A 20152-nucleotide genomic window follows, 5' to 3' on the forward strand; every position below is an offset into this window, starting at 1 on the left:
GTTATTCAATAGGCTTGGGAGGTATACTGTATACAGCCAAGAGATGGTTTTTCCAATACCGTCAATATCATTGAAACAAAGTTTATTTTTTATAAATGTGAATATTTGTAGCTACTTAAGTAAATACCTGCATTCAATTTGTGCAATATGTTAGTTCTCCATTTCACCGGTCACAATTGTTCATTATGAAGCTTGCCGGTAGTCCCCAGTCACGTAGTATTTGTTTACAACCACAGAACGATGAGACACCGAAACCTTGTGATTCACTCACTGTTGTGCAGCACACACCAGGTAATCTAGTTACAGTATGGAATTTGCAACTAAATGCTTGCAAGCTACACTGAACAAAAATATAAAACGCTACATGCAACAACTTCAAAGATTATACTGCGTTACAGTTCATATAAGGAAATCAAATCAACTGAAATAATTTCATTAGGCCGTTATCTATGGATTTCACATCACTGGGAATACAGATATACATCTGGTGGTCACAGATACCTTTAAAAAAAAACTTAGGGACATGGATCAGAAAACCAGTCAGTATCTGGTGTAACCACCATTTATTTGCCTATTGCAGCGTGACATATCTCCTTTGCATAGTTGATCAGGTTGTCAATTGTGGCCTGTGGAATGTTGTCACACTCCTCTTCAATGACTGTCAAAGTTGCTGGATATTGGCAGGAACTGGAACACTGTCGATCCAGATCATCCCAAACATGCTCAATGGGTGACATTTCTGATGAATATGCAGGCCATGGAAGAACTGGGTTATTTTCAGCTTCCAGGAATTGCATACAGATCTTTGTGAGAAGTGGCTGTACATTATCATGTTAAAACATGAGGTGATAAATGGCACGACATAGCCATAGATAAAAATGCAATTGTGTTCGTTGTACGTGGCCACACGCCCACGAGGCCATACACACTGTCTGCCATCTGCAGGTACATTTGAAACCGGGATTCATCTGTGAAGAGCACACTTCTCCAGCATGTCAGTCGCCATCGAAGGTGAGCAATTTCCCACTAAATCGGTTACGACGCCAAAATGCAGTCAGGTCAAGACCCTGGTGAGGACGATAAGCAAGCAGATGAGCTTCCCTGAGATGTTATCTGACAGTTTGTTCAGAAATTCTTCAGTTGTGCAAACCCAGTTTTATCAGCTCTCCGGGTGACTGATCTCAGATGATTCCGCAGGTGACGAAGCCAGATGTGGATGTCCTGGACTGGCGTCTTTACACATGGTCTGCGGTTGTGAGGCCGGTTGGACGAACAGCCAAATTCTCTAAAACGATGAAGGCAGCTTATGGCAGAGAAATAAACATTAAATTCTCTGGCAACAGCTCTGATGGCCATTCCTGCAGTCAGCATACCAAATGCACACTCCCTAAAAACTTGAGACATGTGTGGTAGTGCTGTTTGACAAAACTGCACATTTTAGAGTGGCCTTTTATTGTCCCCCAGCACAAGGTGCACCTGTGTACTGATAAAGCTTTTTAATTGGCTTATTGATATTCCACACCTGTCAGGTGGATGGATTATCTTGGCAAATGAGAAATGCTCACTAACAGGGATGTAAACACATTTCTGCACTAAATTTGAGAGATAAAAACATGTGTGCACATTTAACATTTCTGTGATGTTTCATTTCAGCTCAAGAAACATGGGACCAACACTTTACATGTTGTGTTTATATTTTTAGTTCAGTATAGCTATCTTATACTTATTAAGTTAATGGTCTAAACTGTGCTTAATGTTCTGCAGTTGTGCATTGGTTTGCTCATTTAATAGCTAGTTAGCAATCTAGCTAAGTGGTTAGTTACTTCCAAAATCAAGCTTAGCTTGGCAACAGCAAGGCTCTTGACAGACGACACAACAGTGGTAGGCTTGATTACCAACAACGACGAGACGGCCTACAGGGAGGAGGTGAGGGCCCTCGGAGTGTGGTGTCAGGAAAATAACCTCACACTCAACGTCAACAAAACTAAAGGAGATGATTGTGGACTTCAGGAAACAGCAGAGGGAACACCCCCTATCCACATCGATGGAACAGTAGTGGAGAGGGTAGTAAGTTTTAAGTTCCTCGGCATACACATCACAGACAAACTGAATTGGTCCACCCACACAGACAGCATCATGAAGAAGGCGCAGCAGCGCCTCTTCAATCTCAGGAGGCTGAAGAAATGTGGCTTGTCACCAAAAGCACTCACTAACTTCTACAGATGCACAATTGAGAGCATCCTGGTGGGCTGTATCACCGCCTGGTACGGCAACTGCTCCGCCCACAACCGTAAGGCTCTCCAGAGGGTAGTGAGGTCTGCACAACGCATCACCGGGGGCAAACTACCTGCCCTCCAGGACACCTACACCACCCGATGTTACCGGAAGGCCATAAAGATCATCAAGGACAACAACCACCCGAGCCACTGCCTGTTCACCCCGCTATCATCCAGAAGGCGAGGTCAGTACAGGTGCATCAAAGCTGGGACCGAGAGACTGAAAAACAGCTTCTATCTCAAGGCCATCAGACTGTTAAACAGCAACCACTAACATTGAGTGGCTGCTGCCAACACACTGACTCAACTCCAGCCACTTTAATAATGGGAATTGATGGGAAATGTAAAATATATCACGAGCCACTTTAAAAAATGCTACCTAATATAATGTTTACATACCCCACATTATTCATCTCATAGGTATACGTATATACTGTACTCTATATCATCTACTGCATCTTTATGTAATTCATGTATCACTAGCCACTTTAACTATGCCACTTTGTTTACATACTCATCTCATATGTATATACTGTACTCGATACCATCTACTGTATCTTGCCTATGCTGCTCTGTACCATCACTCATTCATATATCTTTATGTACATATTCTTTATCCCCTTACACTTGTGTATAAGACAGTAGTTTTGGAATTGTTAGTTAGATTACTTGTTGGTTATTACTGCATTGTCGGAACTAGAAGCACAAGCATTTCGCTACACTCGCATTAACATCTGCTAACCATGTGTATGTGACAAATAACATTTGATTTGATCAGTATCCCCTAATGGATCAAGAGCCTTGCTGTCTAATATTTGTTTTGTGCATGCATCAAACTATGAGTAGCATTTTTGAGTTACTTGTATAACTATGAACTGGGGAGTCTGTCCTGCAAATACTTTAAGTCAGACTGTATAAAATGCTTGCAATGCGCTCGTTAGGATTTAGTTAGAATTCTCTATGGGATTTTAAAATGTACATGTTAGCAATGCTAACTTTTGGATAACAGAAGATCTGTGGGGTTTGAAAAGTGCCCCTTGTGTTCAGTGCCAGTACTACCAAATATCCTGGTATGGCACAAGGTCGGTATGACAATCTGGATACTGCCCAAGCCCAAACCCAATTCAACGTGTTTCTATGGGTTATAGTAATAAAGGCAATTCTATATTTTATCAAAATATTATTTCATTTTAAAAAAAGTATACTTAAACGGGTCCTAAAATTCTAAATCAGATAGCCTAATGATCCAAGGTATGACTATCTTAAAACAATTCCATATGTTAGCTTAGTAGAACCCCCCTACCCCACGGCTTAGACTGAGGTTAACATCTCTACAGACCTGTGTATGAAACTTCTCTCTGCACTAGCCATGAACATTGTGAAGGCATAAAATGCTACTGAATGTATAGCCAACTACAACAGCGTAATAATTCAATATTGGCATTTACATGTAAAATGACAGTAGAAATGACGTTGCCAAGTCACGTGGGTGAACAGCTATTGAAATTCTAAACTTTCAATATTTATATAAAATCTATGTGCTTTTTTTTTTACCAAAGGGTGTGCAATGTGGCCCCCTCTCCATTGAGCAATACAAAATTGGTTTGAAGTGCCTTGGTCATGTTTTAATTAAATTATATTTTTTTATAGAATAATTTAATGACAAAGCCAACGGATGTGCAACACAGCTCTCTTAGTAAGAAATAATGGACAACTGAAAATATGTTGCTAAGTCACGTGGTTGAAGAGCTATTGACATTTCAATATTGTGATCATGTACTTTGTCGACCGTCCCTAACTGGTTGCATTGACGGTGAGCCACGCTGCCTACACCGTTACCATATGATTATTAAAAAATAAGACCTGTGCAATGTTGTACAACTTTTGCCTTCGTAAACAGCTTAACCTGAGGTATGTACCTCAAGTCGTTAACGAGCTACTGAATTTGAAGATCCGAATGTCTGGCTAATATCGAATCTCAAACCCACGGTCTCCCAACGCCATAGCCTATGCATGCACGTGACAGCGATTGTCAAAAACATCATTACGGAAACAAGGTTAACTCATTACAATGTAACAGCATAATACGCAAATCAAGTCAACCAGATACATACCGATAATTAAACAGGCTATGTCAAGCAGAATAAAAAGAATCCCTCTCGCCTCGAACATGATTGCGGCTTCTTCTCCTCAGCTCGTGGACACAGATGAGAAAACACTCGCACGAGTCAATTGCTCCTCGGACGTGTCGTTGTCGTACCCTTGAAAGCGCAGAAGCCAAGCCTATCAGTAAACCGCAGATCTCATTAGACTAAAACTACACTTCTACCTAAAAATATTATTAAAAACCGTCAATCGAGTAGCCTACCATTGGAAGGCTACCCTAATGGCGACAGATAGTCCAGTCGCCGTAATGTGACACGGAATGCAGAGCCGATCTTCCCCTTGGAATTACCGAATTATAGCGCGCATCGAAATTCTAATCAAAGCTCAATTAGACGGTCTCTGCCGTCTCATTCAAAATCGCTTGGCCGCCGGCGTAAACTATTCGGTGGAGTTCTGTACCGGACTGCACACCAAGCCATGGGCACAGTGGGGTTTCATGATAGCAGCTGACGAGGATCAACAGAAGAGCCTATCGCCTGCTTGCCAGCACAATATGAGAACACCGGTCACGTCCCCTTTCGGTACCTACTCTAATAATCTGTCCCATTGCTGCGTTACTTTTCTCAGTTACTGTAGTAATGTTATTATGGTCCTTTAATAACTAATTGAGGAAAAGGCACACAGATATCTGGAAGAAAATACTACACAGGCTGTTTAATAGAGCCAGCTAACTAAACTTGTAGTACTCATGGCTGAGTATCAACCAGGCACGCAGGGCATGTGCCCAGGGGCCCTGACCTCCAGAGGGCCCCCACTGATTTTGTTAGTAATTCTCACTCGATACCATTATTAGGGTACTAGGGGGTAACTCCCCCCCCCCCCCCCCCCTTGGAGGTATTTCAACAAAACGATTTTGTGGTAAATTGATGTAACTATTGTAAATGTTGAAAAAGTTGTAGGTATATTCCAATGAAGTTATATTTATATATGTATATATTAATATACAAGTAGGAAAGCCTTAAAATAAATAATCCACTTGTTTAGAGAGAAAAATATAGATCATTTTTGAGTAAAGTAACGTTAGTAATATGTTGGATGGGTGTGTTGGGGAAATTCGCCCCCAACACTAGGGGGAATCTGGCCTAGTTACCTCCTTATGGTTATGAATGTTTCTACCTGTCATTTATACATTTAGTTAGTGCTAGTTTATGCTAACCTGCTACCTAAATCTTACCTGATAGCCTTTTAGCTATTTTACACAACATTTTATATCATATAGCTAGATATCTAGCTACGTTTTTAAGAGAGAGCTTTTAAATTGGCACCTCTCCCCCCTATGGGTTAATAATACTTTGAGTCAGGTGGTTTGAAAGAAACTGACTTGTCTTGAGGTACACAGTCCTGTGTGTGGTAGTTAGGGTTAGGGGCCATCTGTTAGATTTGTGGTCAGGGCTTAGGTTAAGGGTCAGTTCCTTACAGTTACTAAAATAATTTCATGTTTTTATTTTCAGAAGAGAACATACAGGAAGAAGACAGACCAATGGAAGCTGTGTCTCGGGGGTGATACAGCATCCCCTGAAGGCAATAGACCTTAAAGGGGCGTGCCAGGGTGTTCAGCATTCCACCAAGAACCCTATGGCACCACAGAGGAAAGGAGATGAAAAACCCAGGCTTCAGCCAAATGGGTGGGGCGTCAGTCTTCTCTTTCGCGTCTGAAAGTGACCTCGTCAATCGCATCATGGGACGTGAGAAGACTCGCCTTTGATCTGACAGAGAGGATGGGAATCAAGCACAGGTTCATCAAAGGAAAGGGGTATGCATGGGTGGATTGGTTCAGTTGCTTAATGAAGCGCAACCCTCAACTGTCAGTTTGAGTATCGCAAGCAACCAGTCTTGCGAGGGCCGTGGGCTTTAATAAGCTTAAGGTTGACCAGTTTTTTTTTTACGGCCTACAAGGACGTTTTAAACAGCATCAGGGACATCGGGAAAACAAAGATTTGGAACATGGACAAAAGTCCAGAAACTGTTGCCTGTGGTGGCCACCAAGGGAATGAAACATGTTGCATGGTTGACCAGCGCAGAGTGGCTTCACAGTCACAGTAATTTGTGCTATCAGTGTAGCGAGGCAGTACGTACTGCCCCTCTTCATCTTCCCTTGGAAGAGGATGAACGAACAGCTGCTGGTTGGAGCACCTGCACGGTCCGTTGGAAGGGTGAGTGACTCAGGCTGAGTCGACAGTACCATCTTTGTCGACTGGCTCCACAACTTCATCCACTGTGTTGGTTGCACTCCTGAGGAACCCCACATCTTCATCCTCGATGGGCACCACTCCCATAAGACCCTGGAGGCTGTTCTGACAGCAAGAGGCCAGGGTCTGATTCTCATCACTCTGCCACCCCACTGCAGCCACAAAATGCAGCCGTTAGACCGTACCGTTTTCAAAGGTCTGATGGCCTTTTACAACAGGGCAGCAGATCAGTGGATGACGATGCGTCCTGGGAAAAGGATATGTATATACCAAATGGCTAGACAAGGTGGCCAGTGTGGAGAGAGGAGTGGAGGGCTTCTGGGCCAGTGGGCTGTGGCCTTTGGAGAAGGACCTCTTCACAGAGGCAGACTTCATGGTCACTGAGGTTATAGAGGAGCCTGAGCCCATTGCCAGTAAGATAAAGTTATCTAAATTAACGAAAAGTAGCAGAAGAAGTATCTACTTGGTAGAAAGTGTTTATTATACTTACACCAATGTATTGTTATGGTCATTTATTTTCAATGCAAAGAATCCATTCAACCACAGTGCTCTACCGCTGCCACCGATGCAGCTACCAGCTCTACCACCGCCACCTCTACCGCCACCATCACTAGCTCTACCTACACCGCCACCAGCTCTAACACCCAAACCTCTACCTCCACCACATATACCTCCGCCACAACCTCCACCGTGCAGCCTACCCTTGCTCCAAATGTTGGTAATATATATTTGTTAGGGAATATATATTTGCATATAGTGATTAGCAGTGTTTTATTGTTTATTTATTGTATTACTCATGTGTTCCTGTTGTTTTTGCTTAAACCAACAACCAACAGCTGCAGCAGTTCTATTGGAGTTGTGGCCGAGGCTCCAGGAGGCGAGGCAGAGGAAGAGGAAGGCAGAGTCTGCAGCTGTACTGACAGCCTCACCTTACAAAAGGTTGCTGGAGGAAAATGCTCGACAGAAACATCAACAAGAAGAAAAGAGAGAGGAGTAAGAAAACAAATCAGGTTCTTCAAAGAAGGTTGGTGCAACACAACAAGCCACATCAGCCACCAAAGAAGGGGGTGCGGAGGGTCTTTTCTGTGAGGTGCTGGTTCAGTGCCAGATGGGGACTGGATTAGGTGTGAGCACTGCAGGAGGTGGGCTCATGGTTTGTGCAATAGCAGAGCAAAAGAGATGCAACATCAATGTTACACTGAATTAGTTAACTTATGATTTATTGTTATTAAATGCTATATTCCAATTTTATTTCATGTTATTAGTTATATTCCATTCCAATATTATATTCCAAGTAATATATTTATTTTTAATGAATTTTAAAAAAGCTATTGAAAACCTTTTGCTCCTGAATGTCAATTTAAAGACTGCAGGGATTTAAAATCTTGCATTATTCCAATACTAGTTTGTGAAATTGTACATAATGGATTGTAAGGAAAAGAAGCAACAATGAAAGAACAAAGAAAATGAATGTGCAGGTGAGTTAAAAAGAGGGACTTTACATCAAATCTCCTCATAGTGCAGATATTAATAGTGACATGTGCAACACAATTCACACCAATATTGTTTTTTAATCATTAAAATAAGACAGCTGGATTTAGCTTTTAAGTATTACTTACTAAATAAACTGATTAAATGGATTTTAACACACTTGTGTGAAACTATGCCATAATCTTACCCCGGTACTTAAAATACACCCCTATCTAAAAACAACATTTCATGAAATAACTAAAAAAGTGTAAACTGTAGCCATTTATTTAACTTTATATTTTATTTGCCTTAGCATGACCTTCATAGGTTAAATGCACATACCAAAAAAATATTTTTTGTGTCAGTAATTCAACATTGTTCTTAGGGGGTGCTAGTTACCCCCTAGTACCTAACATGGCATGGATCATTCCACCAATTCTGGGCCTTTTGAGAAGTATAAATTCGCCTAATTTTAATATTCGGTCATAGAAAGAGCACATGATCAACTTGACTATCATAAGTGCCTATTAAGTACCAAATAAAGTATGAGGGTTGAATGTAACAGGGTTGACAATTTCTTCTTAAATCAACCATACATCTCCTTGTGACAGGGTGAATCGAAGCATGTTGTGTGCTAAAGGGAGTGGCAAGCTTTACCCAAAAAAATGAAATTATTAAAACATTTCTAGTCTGTCTATCTGCATACACGCAGACTCAGCATCATTCAAATAACAGAGTTTGATACACCTGGTATTGGATATGACTGAAAATAAATGTGCTAAATGAGGGACAAATGTAAATTAATCACTAATCATCTCATTAAATACAGTGCATTAGGAAAGTATTCAGACCCCTTCACTTTTTTCTACATTTTGTTACGCTACAGCCTCATTCTAAAATGGATGAAAATATTTTTGCCTCATCAATCTACACACAATACCCCAAAATGACAAAGTGAAAACAGATTTTTTGAATTTTTAAAAAATGTATTAAAAATTGAATATAGAAATACATTATTTACATAAGTATTCAGGCCCTTTGCTATGAGACTTTAAATTGAGCTCAGGTGCATCCTGTTTCCATTGATCATCCTTGAGATGTTTTTACAACTTGATTGGAGTCCACCAGTGGTAAATTCAATTGATTTGGAAAAGGCACATACCTGCCTATTTAAGGTCCCACAGTTAATAATAATAAATATATCCCATTTAGCAGACGCTTTTGTCCAAAGCGACTTACAAGTCGGCCGGGGCCACTACTTTTACATATGGGTGGCCCCAGCGGGAATCGAACCCACGACGCTTGGCGTTGCAAGCGCCATGCTCTACCGACTGCTCTACCGACTGAGCCACACAGGACAGTACATACGGTGGTTCCGCCTTTAAAAGTTGTCATACTGCAGCACACCTTGCGTGCTGCCACAGCATTCTGTGGCACGTCATTTAATTGTCAGACATTTTTTTCTGTTACTTCAAGTTATTGCTAGTTTGACCACCAGAGTGCTTCTTTGAGAAGCATTTGATAGTATTCTGTATTGACATTACCAGAGAATTAAAACCTTTTTTGTAGTAACATAGTATATGGGATTGATTTTAAGAAATTTGGCTTAATTCATTTGATTAATATTATGGTGTTTCTATTCAGAGAAAAACAAAACCCTCAGGGTTTCTGTTAGGATGGTATGGAAAATATGGCACTGTACAACGCGACGGTCGGGGAATAGGCTACAGGATTGGAGGATTCTAAAATGTTTGCCTTCATTAGACAACTTTGTTCCAATATTTCTGTAAATCAGTGATATTTATTCCCATAGTAATTCGTTGTGGATCCATAACTAAATCAACATCTGCATTTTGAAAGAGTATTTGTTCATCATTATTTTATTAATGAAATGTGTATTTGTTTATTAGGCTACTGTGCAGTCTACAATACATACTGTAGTAAACATGGGAAGGTGCCTAATTCCTTACATAAGGGAGAGCAGGCCATGTCTGTACTACAGAATGCAGGGCACGCGGGAGACCGTTGTTATTTCATATTTGTGATGTCTTCACTATTATTCAACAATGTAGTAAATAGTAAAAAAAAAACTGAAATTAGTAGGTGTGTCCAAACCTTTGAATGGTACTTGCTTAATTCATTTGATTCATATTATGTTTTTTCTATTCCAAGAAAAACAAAAAACCCTCTTGGTTTCCCTCAAAATGGAATGGAAAATATGACACTGTACAACGTGACAGTCGGCAGTACATTACTGGGATATATAGCTAAAGACTCCCCGCAGGGCACGAGGAAGGAGTAGGCTGTCCTTGTAAATAAGAATTTGTTCTTAATTGACTTGCCTAGTCAAATAAAGGTTACACTAAGAGCATAACATTTCTGCACCCTAATTTTCTAATTATTGTCTAACCAATACCCAAACAGAGATGAAGTGAAAATAAAAATCTCATTGATTTATCAAGACCAGTCTTGCCTCAGAGCAGCGCGAAACCATGCTAAAATAGTTGTTTTTAAAAAAGTAGGCTTTTCTCTCTAATTACAGTCAGAATAGAGTTGAAGAAACTTGCGTGGACTTATGGAAAGGCTCGGTGAAAAATGTTATATATATTATTTATTTTTTAAATGATCAGAACATTAACCATGTGTGCTCGCTTGTTTTGTACTGTTCTGTAGTATCGACACAAAAAAAATTCTGTGAGAATATCTGAGAATATCTAAGGGGCTTTTATATAATTCTAAATTAATTAATAATAATAATAATCGCTTTGTTTAAAAATTAATTTTATTTTGGAGATTTTGTTTTTTATTTAACCTAGAGTGACCGAGAAAAAGGCAATTCTTGAACATGGGGTGAGGCATTCTCTCTAATTTCTAAATAAAGCCAGTTTGTTATTTTTAATTATTTATTTCCGGAGAAACCTAACTTGATTATTATGCAGACATTCAAGTCAACACATATCTTAAGAATATCATGGAATATTTGAACATTTTTGCTTCTCAATGCTTGTCTCGGAGCAGCGTGAAACGGTGCTGAAATAGACGTCCGCAGTGGGAAGGCTATGTATTCTGTGCCCATTCATGGAATCTCTCTTCAGTTACACATCCTTGGAATAGCAGAACAGCATAACGGTCCGGGCAGCCCTTGCTGTGCCTGGTGAGCAGTTGGTCAATTTGTCAGAAGAGAAATGGAAATGTCAGGGTGAACCGAAGACCTGGCAAACCCACCACGTATGTTGACTCTGCCCGTCGGAGGTGGAATTCCAGAGCTCATAGGTGTGCCTGACATGGATTGTGACTCCATCTCGTTCCTCGCCCTTTTCAACGCGTGAGTGAGTCAATGATTCTAGTGATTCGTCTGACAAACAAAGAACTTTGCGTCCTGCAGGCCCAGGCATGAATCAAAGCTGGCGAGACATTCAATAACGTCATCTTCACAGACAAATCAACCGTGGCCCTTGAGCAATTTGCTCAAAATTGCTACAGAAAAAAAGGAAGAAGATCAAGAAGATTAACAAAAGCATGAAGATGTTGATGAAGAAATGCTGTTTTGAGTTAAAAATGTAACACTTTAAAGTACTTAAGCATCGAATACATTGCAAGTTGAGTGATTTTCACAACAGTAGTCGGGCTATAAAAATCTATTGTCCTGCTAATAGGAAACATTTGCATGATGGGATACATTCTAGACTCCTATAAAGCCCTCTTGTTGTTTGTAAAGTCAAATTAAAATGAAGATTATTGTTGAAATGAATTGCTCGACTGGTGTAGGTTTTTCCATCTGTTGGTATGCAAAACCTGCGTAACAAGTTAGCTATATTTTCAGCACCAGCCACTGTTCACCTCCTATTGATTGCGCTGCGGTTGCTGGCAGTTGTTTTTTAAATTGAAGCTTTATATAACTAGGCAAGTTAGGTAAGAACAAATTCTTACTTACAATGAAGGCCTACCCTGGTCAAACCCGGATGACGTTGGGCCAATTGTGCGCCGCCCTATGGCACTCCTAATCACGGTCGGATGTGATACAGCCTGAATTCGAACCAGGGACTGTAGTAAAGGCCTCTTGCACCGAGATGCAGTGCCTTAGACCGCTGCACCACTCGGGAGCCATGATATATATATATTTTTTCTTCTCCAGAACATTAACCTTGTGTAGGTAGATACGTGTGTAGGTAGATAGATAGATACAAATTATTTGTTGGGGGGGTGGTAAAGGTAGTAAAGGTTGAATAGTCAGCTAATAGCCCATCTTGCTACGCTTGTGGAAAACGAATAATAATACACTGCTCAAAAAATAAAGGGAACACTAAAATAACACATCCTAGGTCTGAATGAATGAAATATTCTTATTAAATACTTTTTTCTTTACATAGTTGAATGTGCTGACAACAAAATCACACAACAATTATCAATGGAAATCAAATTTATCAACCCATGGAGGTCTGGATTTGGAGTCACACTCAAAATTAAAGTGGAAAACCACACTACAGGCTGATCCAACTTTGATGTAATGTCCTTAAAACAAGTCAAAATGAGGCTCTGTAGTGTGTGTGGCCTCCACATGCCTGTATGACCTCCCTACAATGCCTGGGCATGCTCCTGATGAAGTGGCAGAGGGTCTCCTGAGGGATCTCCTCCCAGACCTGGACTAAAGCATCCGCCAACTCCTGGACAGTCTGTGGTGCAACGTGGCGTTGGTGGATGGAGCGAGACATGATGTCCCAGATGTGCTCAATTGGATTCAGGTCTGGGGAACGGGTGGGCCAGTCCATAACATCAATGCCTTCCTCTTGCAGGAACTGCTGACACACTCCAGCCACATGAGGTCTAGCATTGTCTTGCATTAGGAGGAACCCAGGGCCAACCGCACCAGCATATGGTCTCACAAGGGGTCTGAGGATCTCATCTCGGTACCTAATGGCAGTCAGGCTACCTCTGGCGAGCACATGGAGGGCTGTGCGGCCCCCCAAAGAAATGCCACCCCACACCATGACTGACCCACCGCCAAATCGGCAATGGTGAAGGATGTTGCAGGCAGCAGAACGTTCTCCATGGCGTCTCCAGACTCTGTCACATGTGCTCAGTGTGAACCTGCTTTCATCTGTGAAGAGCACAGGGCTCCAGTGGCGAATTTGCCAATCTTGGTGTTCTCTGGCAAATGCCAAACGTCCTACATGGTGTTGGGCTGTAAGCACAACCCCCATCTGTGGACATCGGACTCTCATACCACCCTCATGGAGTCTGTTTCTGACCGTTTGAGCAGACACATGCACATTTGTGGCCTGCTGGAGGTCATTTTGCAGGGCTCTGGCAGTGCTCCTCATGCTCCTCCTTGCACAAAGGTGGAGGTAGCGGTCCTGCTTCTGGGTTGTTACCCTCCTACGGCCTCCTCCACGTCTCCTGATGTACTGGCCTGTCTCCTGGTAGTGCCTCCATGCTCTGGACACTCGCATTGATGTGCCATCCTGGATGAGCTGCACTACCTGAGCCACTTGTGTGGTTTTTAGACTCCGTCTCATGCTACCACTAGAGTGAAAGCACTGCCAGCATTCAAAAGTGACCAAAACATCAGCCAGGAAGCATAGGAATTGAGATGTGGTCTGTGGTCACCACCTGCAGAACCACTCCTTTATTTGGGGTGTCTTGCTAATTGCCTATAATTTCCACCTGTTGTCTGTTCCATTTGCACAACAGCATGTGCAATTTATTGTCAATCAGTGTGGCTTCCTAAGTGGACAATTTGATTTTACAGAAGTGTGATTGACTTGGAGTTACATTGTGTTGTTTAAGTGTTCCCTTTATTTTTTGGAGAGCAGTGTACTTTTTCCCCTTTCCACTTGTTAAAGATTCCAATTAATAAAGCGTTTTAGCCATAATCGGCCCCAACCCTAACCTAGAACATTTGGGCACAGTCGATAGCGTGCTAGACTTCGGGCTAGAATGTTGAGGGTTCGAAACCTGCTTCCTTCTTTTTTCATTACATTATTATGCCGGTCTCAGAGCAAATAGCCTGGATTATTACTCCCATCTCGTTCCTCGCTCTTTTCCACGCATCGTTCTGCACGCTTGTGGGCGTGCTGGCAGGATGTACTGTTTTTTATTCTGTATATATGAATTACAAATCAATCATGTTTCTAGTCTTTTGCATAGTTACAATGTGTAATCATTGACGTCCCAGGAGCAGGAGTGGTAAACACTGTTGAAGTGTATAATTGTAATACATACATGCAGACACAGCATCATTCAAATAATGCAGTTTGATACACTTGGTATTGGATATGAATGAAAAAAACTTGCTAAATAGTGATTTTTGTAAATGAACTTTATGACAAAAAATATGCATAATCGTTAGTTAATGTAGAGACAAACATATACTTCTCAATTGTAATTTTTTTGCTTGACTCGCTATGACGTTATAAATACTTACATTTGCTTCCCTGTAATGTTTTGTCAGCCATCTTGGCTGAAGAAAGTCACCAGGGACGGGTGGTTAGCGTCAAATTCGTCATTGGAACCACTCGATATGATTGGTCATATAAAAACCTTGGGACCCAAATGCATAATGAGTGCTCTATCTCCCCCTTGTGGTGGTCTGGAGCAATGAAGCCATGACACTGGGTACCTCTAAGTCCTGCGGTGTAAACTTTTAAAAGAGGAATCTCTGTTTCAGAGCAAAAAGCTATGAGGTCGAAGGAATTGTTTGTAAGGCTCCAAGACAGGATTGTGTCCAGGCACAGATCTGGGGAAGAGTACCAAAACATTTCTACAGCATTGAAGATCCCCAAGAACACAGTGGAACCAGATGGTCACTCTGACAGAACTGCAGAGTTCCTCTGTGGAGAAGGGAGAACCTTCCAGAAGGACAACCATCTCTGCAACACTCCACCAATCAGGCCTTTATGGTAGAGTGGCCAGACGGAAGCCACTCCTCAGTAAAAAAGCACTTGACAGTCCGCTTGGAATTTGCCAAAAGGCACCTAAAGGACTCTCAGACCATGAGAAACGCAATTATCTGGTCTGATGAAACCAAGATTGAAATATTTGGCCTGAATGCCAAGCCTAACGTCTGGAGGAAACCTGGCACCATCCCTACAGTGCATCAGGTGAAGTTTTGGAACTGGCGTGAGCCAACACATGGAGTAATGAGTAGGATTAGCTGGGAAGATCTCAATTGCATATCCCTCACGTCCTCTCCTCGTCTCCTTCTCAAAATACATTGGATGAGAAATCCAGAGCTCCTCTGGCTTTCTCATCCAATGTGTTTTGAGAAGGATAGAGTATGCAAGTGGGATTTTCCCTGTGTTTTATAAAACCCAACAGTTCTCAAACATTGTACCTAGAGAGCTACCGTCCTATAGGATTTCAATCCAACCCAACCCCTAATCAAGCTCACTTGTTGGAGTGAAAACCTACTAGACGGTTGTTCTTCAGGAACATGTTTGTAACTAATGCTGAGTGGCGTGTGAATGGCATTGTAACTGTGTAATTGTTGTTTAAAATAACAAATTATTTATATATATATATAAAAAAATTGAAATCCAATGTTGTTTCTTGAAAATATTATTTGTATAAGACGCTATGAGCCTCCTCAACTTCCTGGAATCCAATGTAGCTGCTGTTGGGGTCAGGGTAGTTAGATGTAATTGTTGCCACCACATTGGCTGGGAGTAGCCGTCGTTGGCCTCAACCTAGATGTTCTCCACTCCAGCGTCCACTCCAGAGTGATCCGATAAGAGACCAGTCTGTATTGCCTAGATAGACAGAAAATAAATGCATGATGATTTTATATACAACAATCAAGAAAATAAATAGGCTTAGGCCTATACAACATGAAATATAACAGGCTCAGGGATCATTAAGCATATTCATTGATAAGCTGTATTGATGATGGCTCAATACATTTACATTTCGGTAATTGAGCAGACGCTTTTATCCAGAGTGACGAACAGGAGCAGTTAGGATTAAGGGCCTTGCTCATGGGCACATAAACAGACTTGGCACCACACACCCTCGCCACTGATTAGCAGGCAAGTGATTGCTTTGCAATGCTTGCATTTAGCCACGGATTCCTTCCATATCACTCATTCCAACTTGTGTAATGTTTAGGTCCAATGGCCGATGATCACCGATACGTTTTATCTATAATTTATTTTCATTATTTCTCTTCATATGACAAGGATTTGCCAGTAGATTGTCGACTTGATCCATGATGTTGACTGCTAGCTTGCTAGCTAAGATTTTGAAAGTATGATGTTGACATGATCAGTCCAATCAAAGCTACTGTAGATACAGTGGGGCAGAAAAAGTATTTAGTCAGCCACCAATTGTGCAAGTTCTCCCACTTAAAAATATGAGAGAGGCCTGTAATGTTCATCATAGGTACACTTCAACTATGACAGACAAAATGAGGGAAAGAAATCCAGAAAATCACATTGTAGGATTTGTAATGAATTTATTTGCAAATTATACCTTCAAAATGAACGTCAGTCAATACAGAAAATTACAGGAACCTTGAAAGTTTCTTCAAGTGCAGTCGTAAAAACCAGGCGCAGAGTAGGTGAACGGGTGATCTCTGCATGTGTAGTTCCCACCGTGAAGCATGGAGGAGGAGGTGTGGGGGTGCTTTGCTGGTGACGCTTTCAGTGATTTATTTAGAATTCAAGGCACACTTAACCAGCATGGCTACTACAGCATTCTGCAGCAATACGCCACCCCATCTGGTTTGCGCTTAGTGGCAATATCATTCGTTGTTCAGCAGGAATGAACCAAAACACACCTCCAGGATGTGTAAGGGCTGTTTGACAAAGTTGAGTGATAGAGTGCTGCATCAGATGACCTGGCCTCCACAATCACCCGACCTCAACCCAAATGAGATGGTTTTGGATGAGTTGGACTGCAGAGTGAAGTTAAAACAGCCAAGAAGTGTTCAGCATATGTGGAAACGCCTTCAAGACCGTTGGAAAAGCTTTCCTCATGAAGCTAGTTGAGAGAATGCCAAGAGTGGGCAAAGCTGTCAAGGCAAAGGGTGGCTACTTTGAAGAATATAAAATATATTTTGATTTGTTTAATACTTTTATGGTTACTACTTCATATGTGCTATTTCATAGTTTTGATGTCTTCACTATTATTCTACAATGTAGAAAATAGTAAAAAAAATAAAGATGAACCCGTGAATGAGTAGGTGTGTCCAAACTTTTGACTGGTACTTTATGTTTTGCATTGTTTTGAAAGAATAAAACACAGGGAGGTTTATTAATAAAACACTGTTTAATACACAGAGAGGTGACTAAGAAGACTGTTTAATACAATGTTTGGACACTCCAGTCTCTCATGCTTCATCCCAAATGGCACCCTATTCCATTCCTTATATAGTACACCACTTTTGACCAGAGACCTTGGGGTGATGTTGTGGATGTTTGTATGTTGTTGTTTGTATGTGTATGTTTTGTATTGTAAAAACAAATATTAAAATAAATGTTTTATATCATCACTTTTAGTTACAGGATTAATCTGATTTTTGTATTATGTTACTTAGGTGTGTCAATAGACTCCTAATAACTTACACAACTAACTTCATTTGTTTTGATCACTTTACTCATTTTGGGGGGGGATCCACCCCTGTAAATGTAATTTGCCTAATGACGCACGAGTGGAGAAGGACCGTCTCATGTCAAAGCAAGTGCATTTCCACGCAAGTTCACTCTCCTCGCCGACTTTCCTCGATTACCTTTGACCTTGTTCAAAAGGACGGTGGAGAGAGGATGCAGGAGGCGAGGAAATCGAATTGATAAAAGAACATTATATGTTGCAATCGGATGTTACAGGATGCACTGAAGGTCAGTTTCAGGTTGCAAATGTCCTATAGTGTCTGAAATCATAGCCTTTCCAACAGAGTACAAATTACACTGTGACATTAGGGGGAGCCTCTATTGGGTATACAGTGCTGTGTAAACGTATTTGCCCCCTTTCAAATGTTCTCTACTTTTACATATTTTTTTTATACTGAATTATCAGGTCTTCAAACGAAACCTAATATTAGATAAAGGGAACAAATGAAAAAATAATACAACAATTACATAATCATTTCATTTATTTCACAAACAAAAGTCCCCGTGTAGAAAAAGTAATCGCCCCCTTAAACTCAAGAACTGGTTGTGCCGTAGTTGTTGATCAGTCTCCCACGTCATTGTAGAGGAATTTTGGCCCACTCTTCCAGGCAGAACTGCTTTAACTCAGCAACGTTTGTGGGTTTTCGAGCACGAACTGCTCGTTTCAAGTCGTGCCACAACAAGTCAATTGGGATTAGGTCTGGACTTTGACTAGGCCATTCCAAAACTTCAAATGAACACATTTTTTGTTGTTGTTGAATCCATTTTCATGTAGGCTTGATTGTGTGTTTTGGATCATTGTCTTGCTGCATGACCCAGCTGCGATTCAGCTTCAGCTCACAGACGGATGGCCTGACATTCTCCTGCAGAATTCTCTGATACAGAGCGGAATTCATGGTTCCTTCTATTAAGGCAAGTCATCCAGGTCTTGAGACAGCAAAGCATCCCCAAAACCATCACACTACCACCACCACGCTTGACCATTGGTATGAAGTTCTTACCGTGGATGCAGTGTTTGATTTCTGCCAGGCATAATGGGACCCATGTCGTCCAAAAAGTTATACTTTAGACTCATCTGTCCATAGAACATTCTTTCAAGAGTCTTGATGATAATCCAGGTGCTTCCAGGTCCTTTTTGGGAAACGTGAGTCAACTTTTTGGACGAGATGGGTCCCACTATGTCTGGTGAAAACCAAACTCTGCATTCCACAGTAAGAACCTTAAACCAACGGTCAAGCATGGTGGTGGTAGTGTTAAGGCGGGAAATTACTTTTTCACAAAGGGGAATTGTGTGTTGCATATCTTTGTTAATTAAATAAACAAAATAAGTATATATATTTTTTTGTTTATTTGTAAACTCAGGTTACTTTTTATCTAATATTAGGTTTTGGTTGAAGATATCAAAAATTCAGTATCAAAAATATGCAAAAATAGAGTCATCAGAACGGGGGCTAATCATTTTTCACGACACTGTAAATTCTTTATGGGCCTAATAGGAAAGAAGTCATTTAATGGTAAAAAAATGTATTAGGCTGATTGTCAAACAAATCACTTCAAAAAGTAGGCTACTCCAAAATAATTCCAATATCCAAACAGTGCACTGTGCACGCACCAACTGATGAATTGAAAGAGACATCTGTTACAAAAGTGTAATGACATTCAGCGATTTTCATTAGGCCTACTACAGTGGTGTGTATTTATATGTGTCAAGGGAAGCCACGCTTTCCCCAACAATGTGAACAATAATAATAAATAAAACAATTTTAAATAATGTTTCATAATTTTCCTTCAATTCGCAAGTGGCTGAATCTATCTCAGCGGAGAAAGCATACAGTATGAGAGAGTGAAACAGCGCCCCTCTGGCTCAGCATGTGTAGTAACATTTCATACTTTTTTTTGGGACAGACCCCATCAGATACATGAGCTACGGAGGAGAGCTGTTTCGCTCGATAGGATGCATTCTCCGGTGAGATTGATGCATTTTGCTGTCCGCACACGTTCTGGTCAAATTATCAATATTTAGAGACCCCCCCCCCACCAAGTTGGACTTTTGTTGCCTTTAGGTGAGCTCATGTCTATGTCTCTTTCAGGGGAGATTGACGATCCCTGGCTCACCCCATAATTCAGACACCCCTCTCCACAACATTTGATCTATTTCATAGCCAACATACAGTATCTGTTCATAGGTTTTTGGCACTTTGGTTCCTCGACTGGGATGCAATGCTTCCATCTAGAGGTGTACTACTGAACACAATGTGATGATGAGACTACCATCTTGTGTACATCACTACATAATACCACTCTGTCTTTTTTTATAGACATTTCACAGGCTGCACCACAGGTGAGTAGAGAATAAAGCATAGCGTAGAGTTACAGTAGAGTAGATTACAGACTACTGCAGTTTTTACATACTGGAGTCCAATCAAATCTGTGAAGAAGCATCAAG

At 41.1% G+C, this 20152-nt stretch overlaps 1 protein-coding gene and 2 long non-coding RNA genes across 4 annotated transcripts in view; 1 reads left to right on the forward strand and 2 right to left on the reverse strand.

The window, feature by feature from the left end:
- LOC135517643 (phospholipid phosphatase 1-like) overlaps nt 1-4860 on the reverse strand; it is a 36157-nt gene extending 31297 nt beyond the window's left edge. The window contains exon 1 of one of the 2 annotated variants that reach the window (XM_064942138.1): nt 4391-4860. In XM_064942138.1, coding sequence (XP_064798210.1) covers nt 4391-4448 — 58 coding nt within the window. In that variant the 5' untranslated portion in view covers nt 4449-4860. The remainder of the gene's footprint in view (nt 1-4390) is intronic. The other variant, XM_064942139.1, reaches the window with a different exon arrangement.
- Nucleotides 4861-4875: 15 nt separating this feature from the next.
- LOC135517646 (uncharacterized) lies at nt 4876-8359 on the forward strand. The gene is made up of 3 exons (XR_010452055.1): nt 4876-4963; nt 5894-7349; nt 7468-8359. It is a non-coding gene; the product is annotated as an uncharacterized LOC135517646 (long non-coding RNA).
- Nucleotides 8360-8383: 24 nt separating this feature from the next.
- LOC135517644 (uncharacterized) lies at nt 8384-14578 on the reverse strand. Its single transcript, XR_010452054.1, has 2 exons — nt 14526-14578; nt 8384-11578 (listed from the first exon to the last, which is right to left on the reverse strand). It is a non-coding gene; the product is annotated as an uncharacterized LOC135517644 (long non-coding RNA).
- Nucleotides 14579-20152: the final 5574 nt, after the last annotated feature.

This window comes from Oncorhynchus masou, chromosome 28 (genome assembly GCF_036934945.1).
Source record: "Oncorhynchus masou masou isolate Uvic2021 chromosome 28, UVic_Omas_1.1, whole genome shotgun sequence".
In the NCBI taxonomy this organism is placed as follows: Eukaryota; Metazoa; Chordata; class Actinopteri; order Salmoniformes; family Salmonidae; genus Oncorhynchus; species Oncorhynchus masou.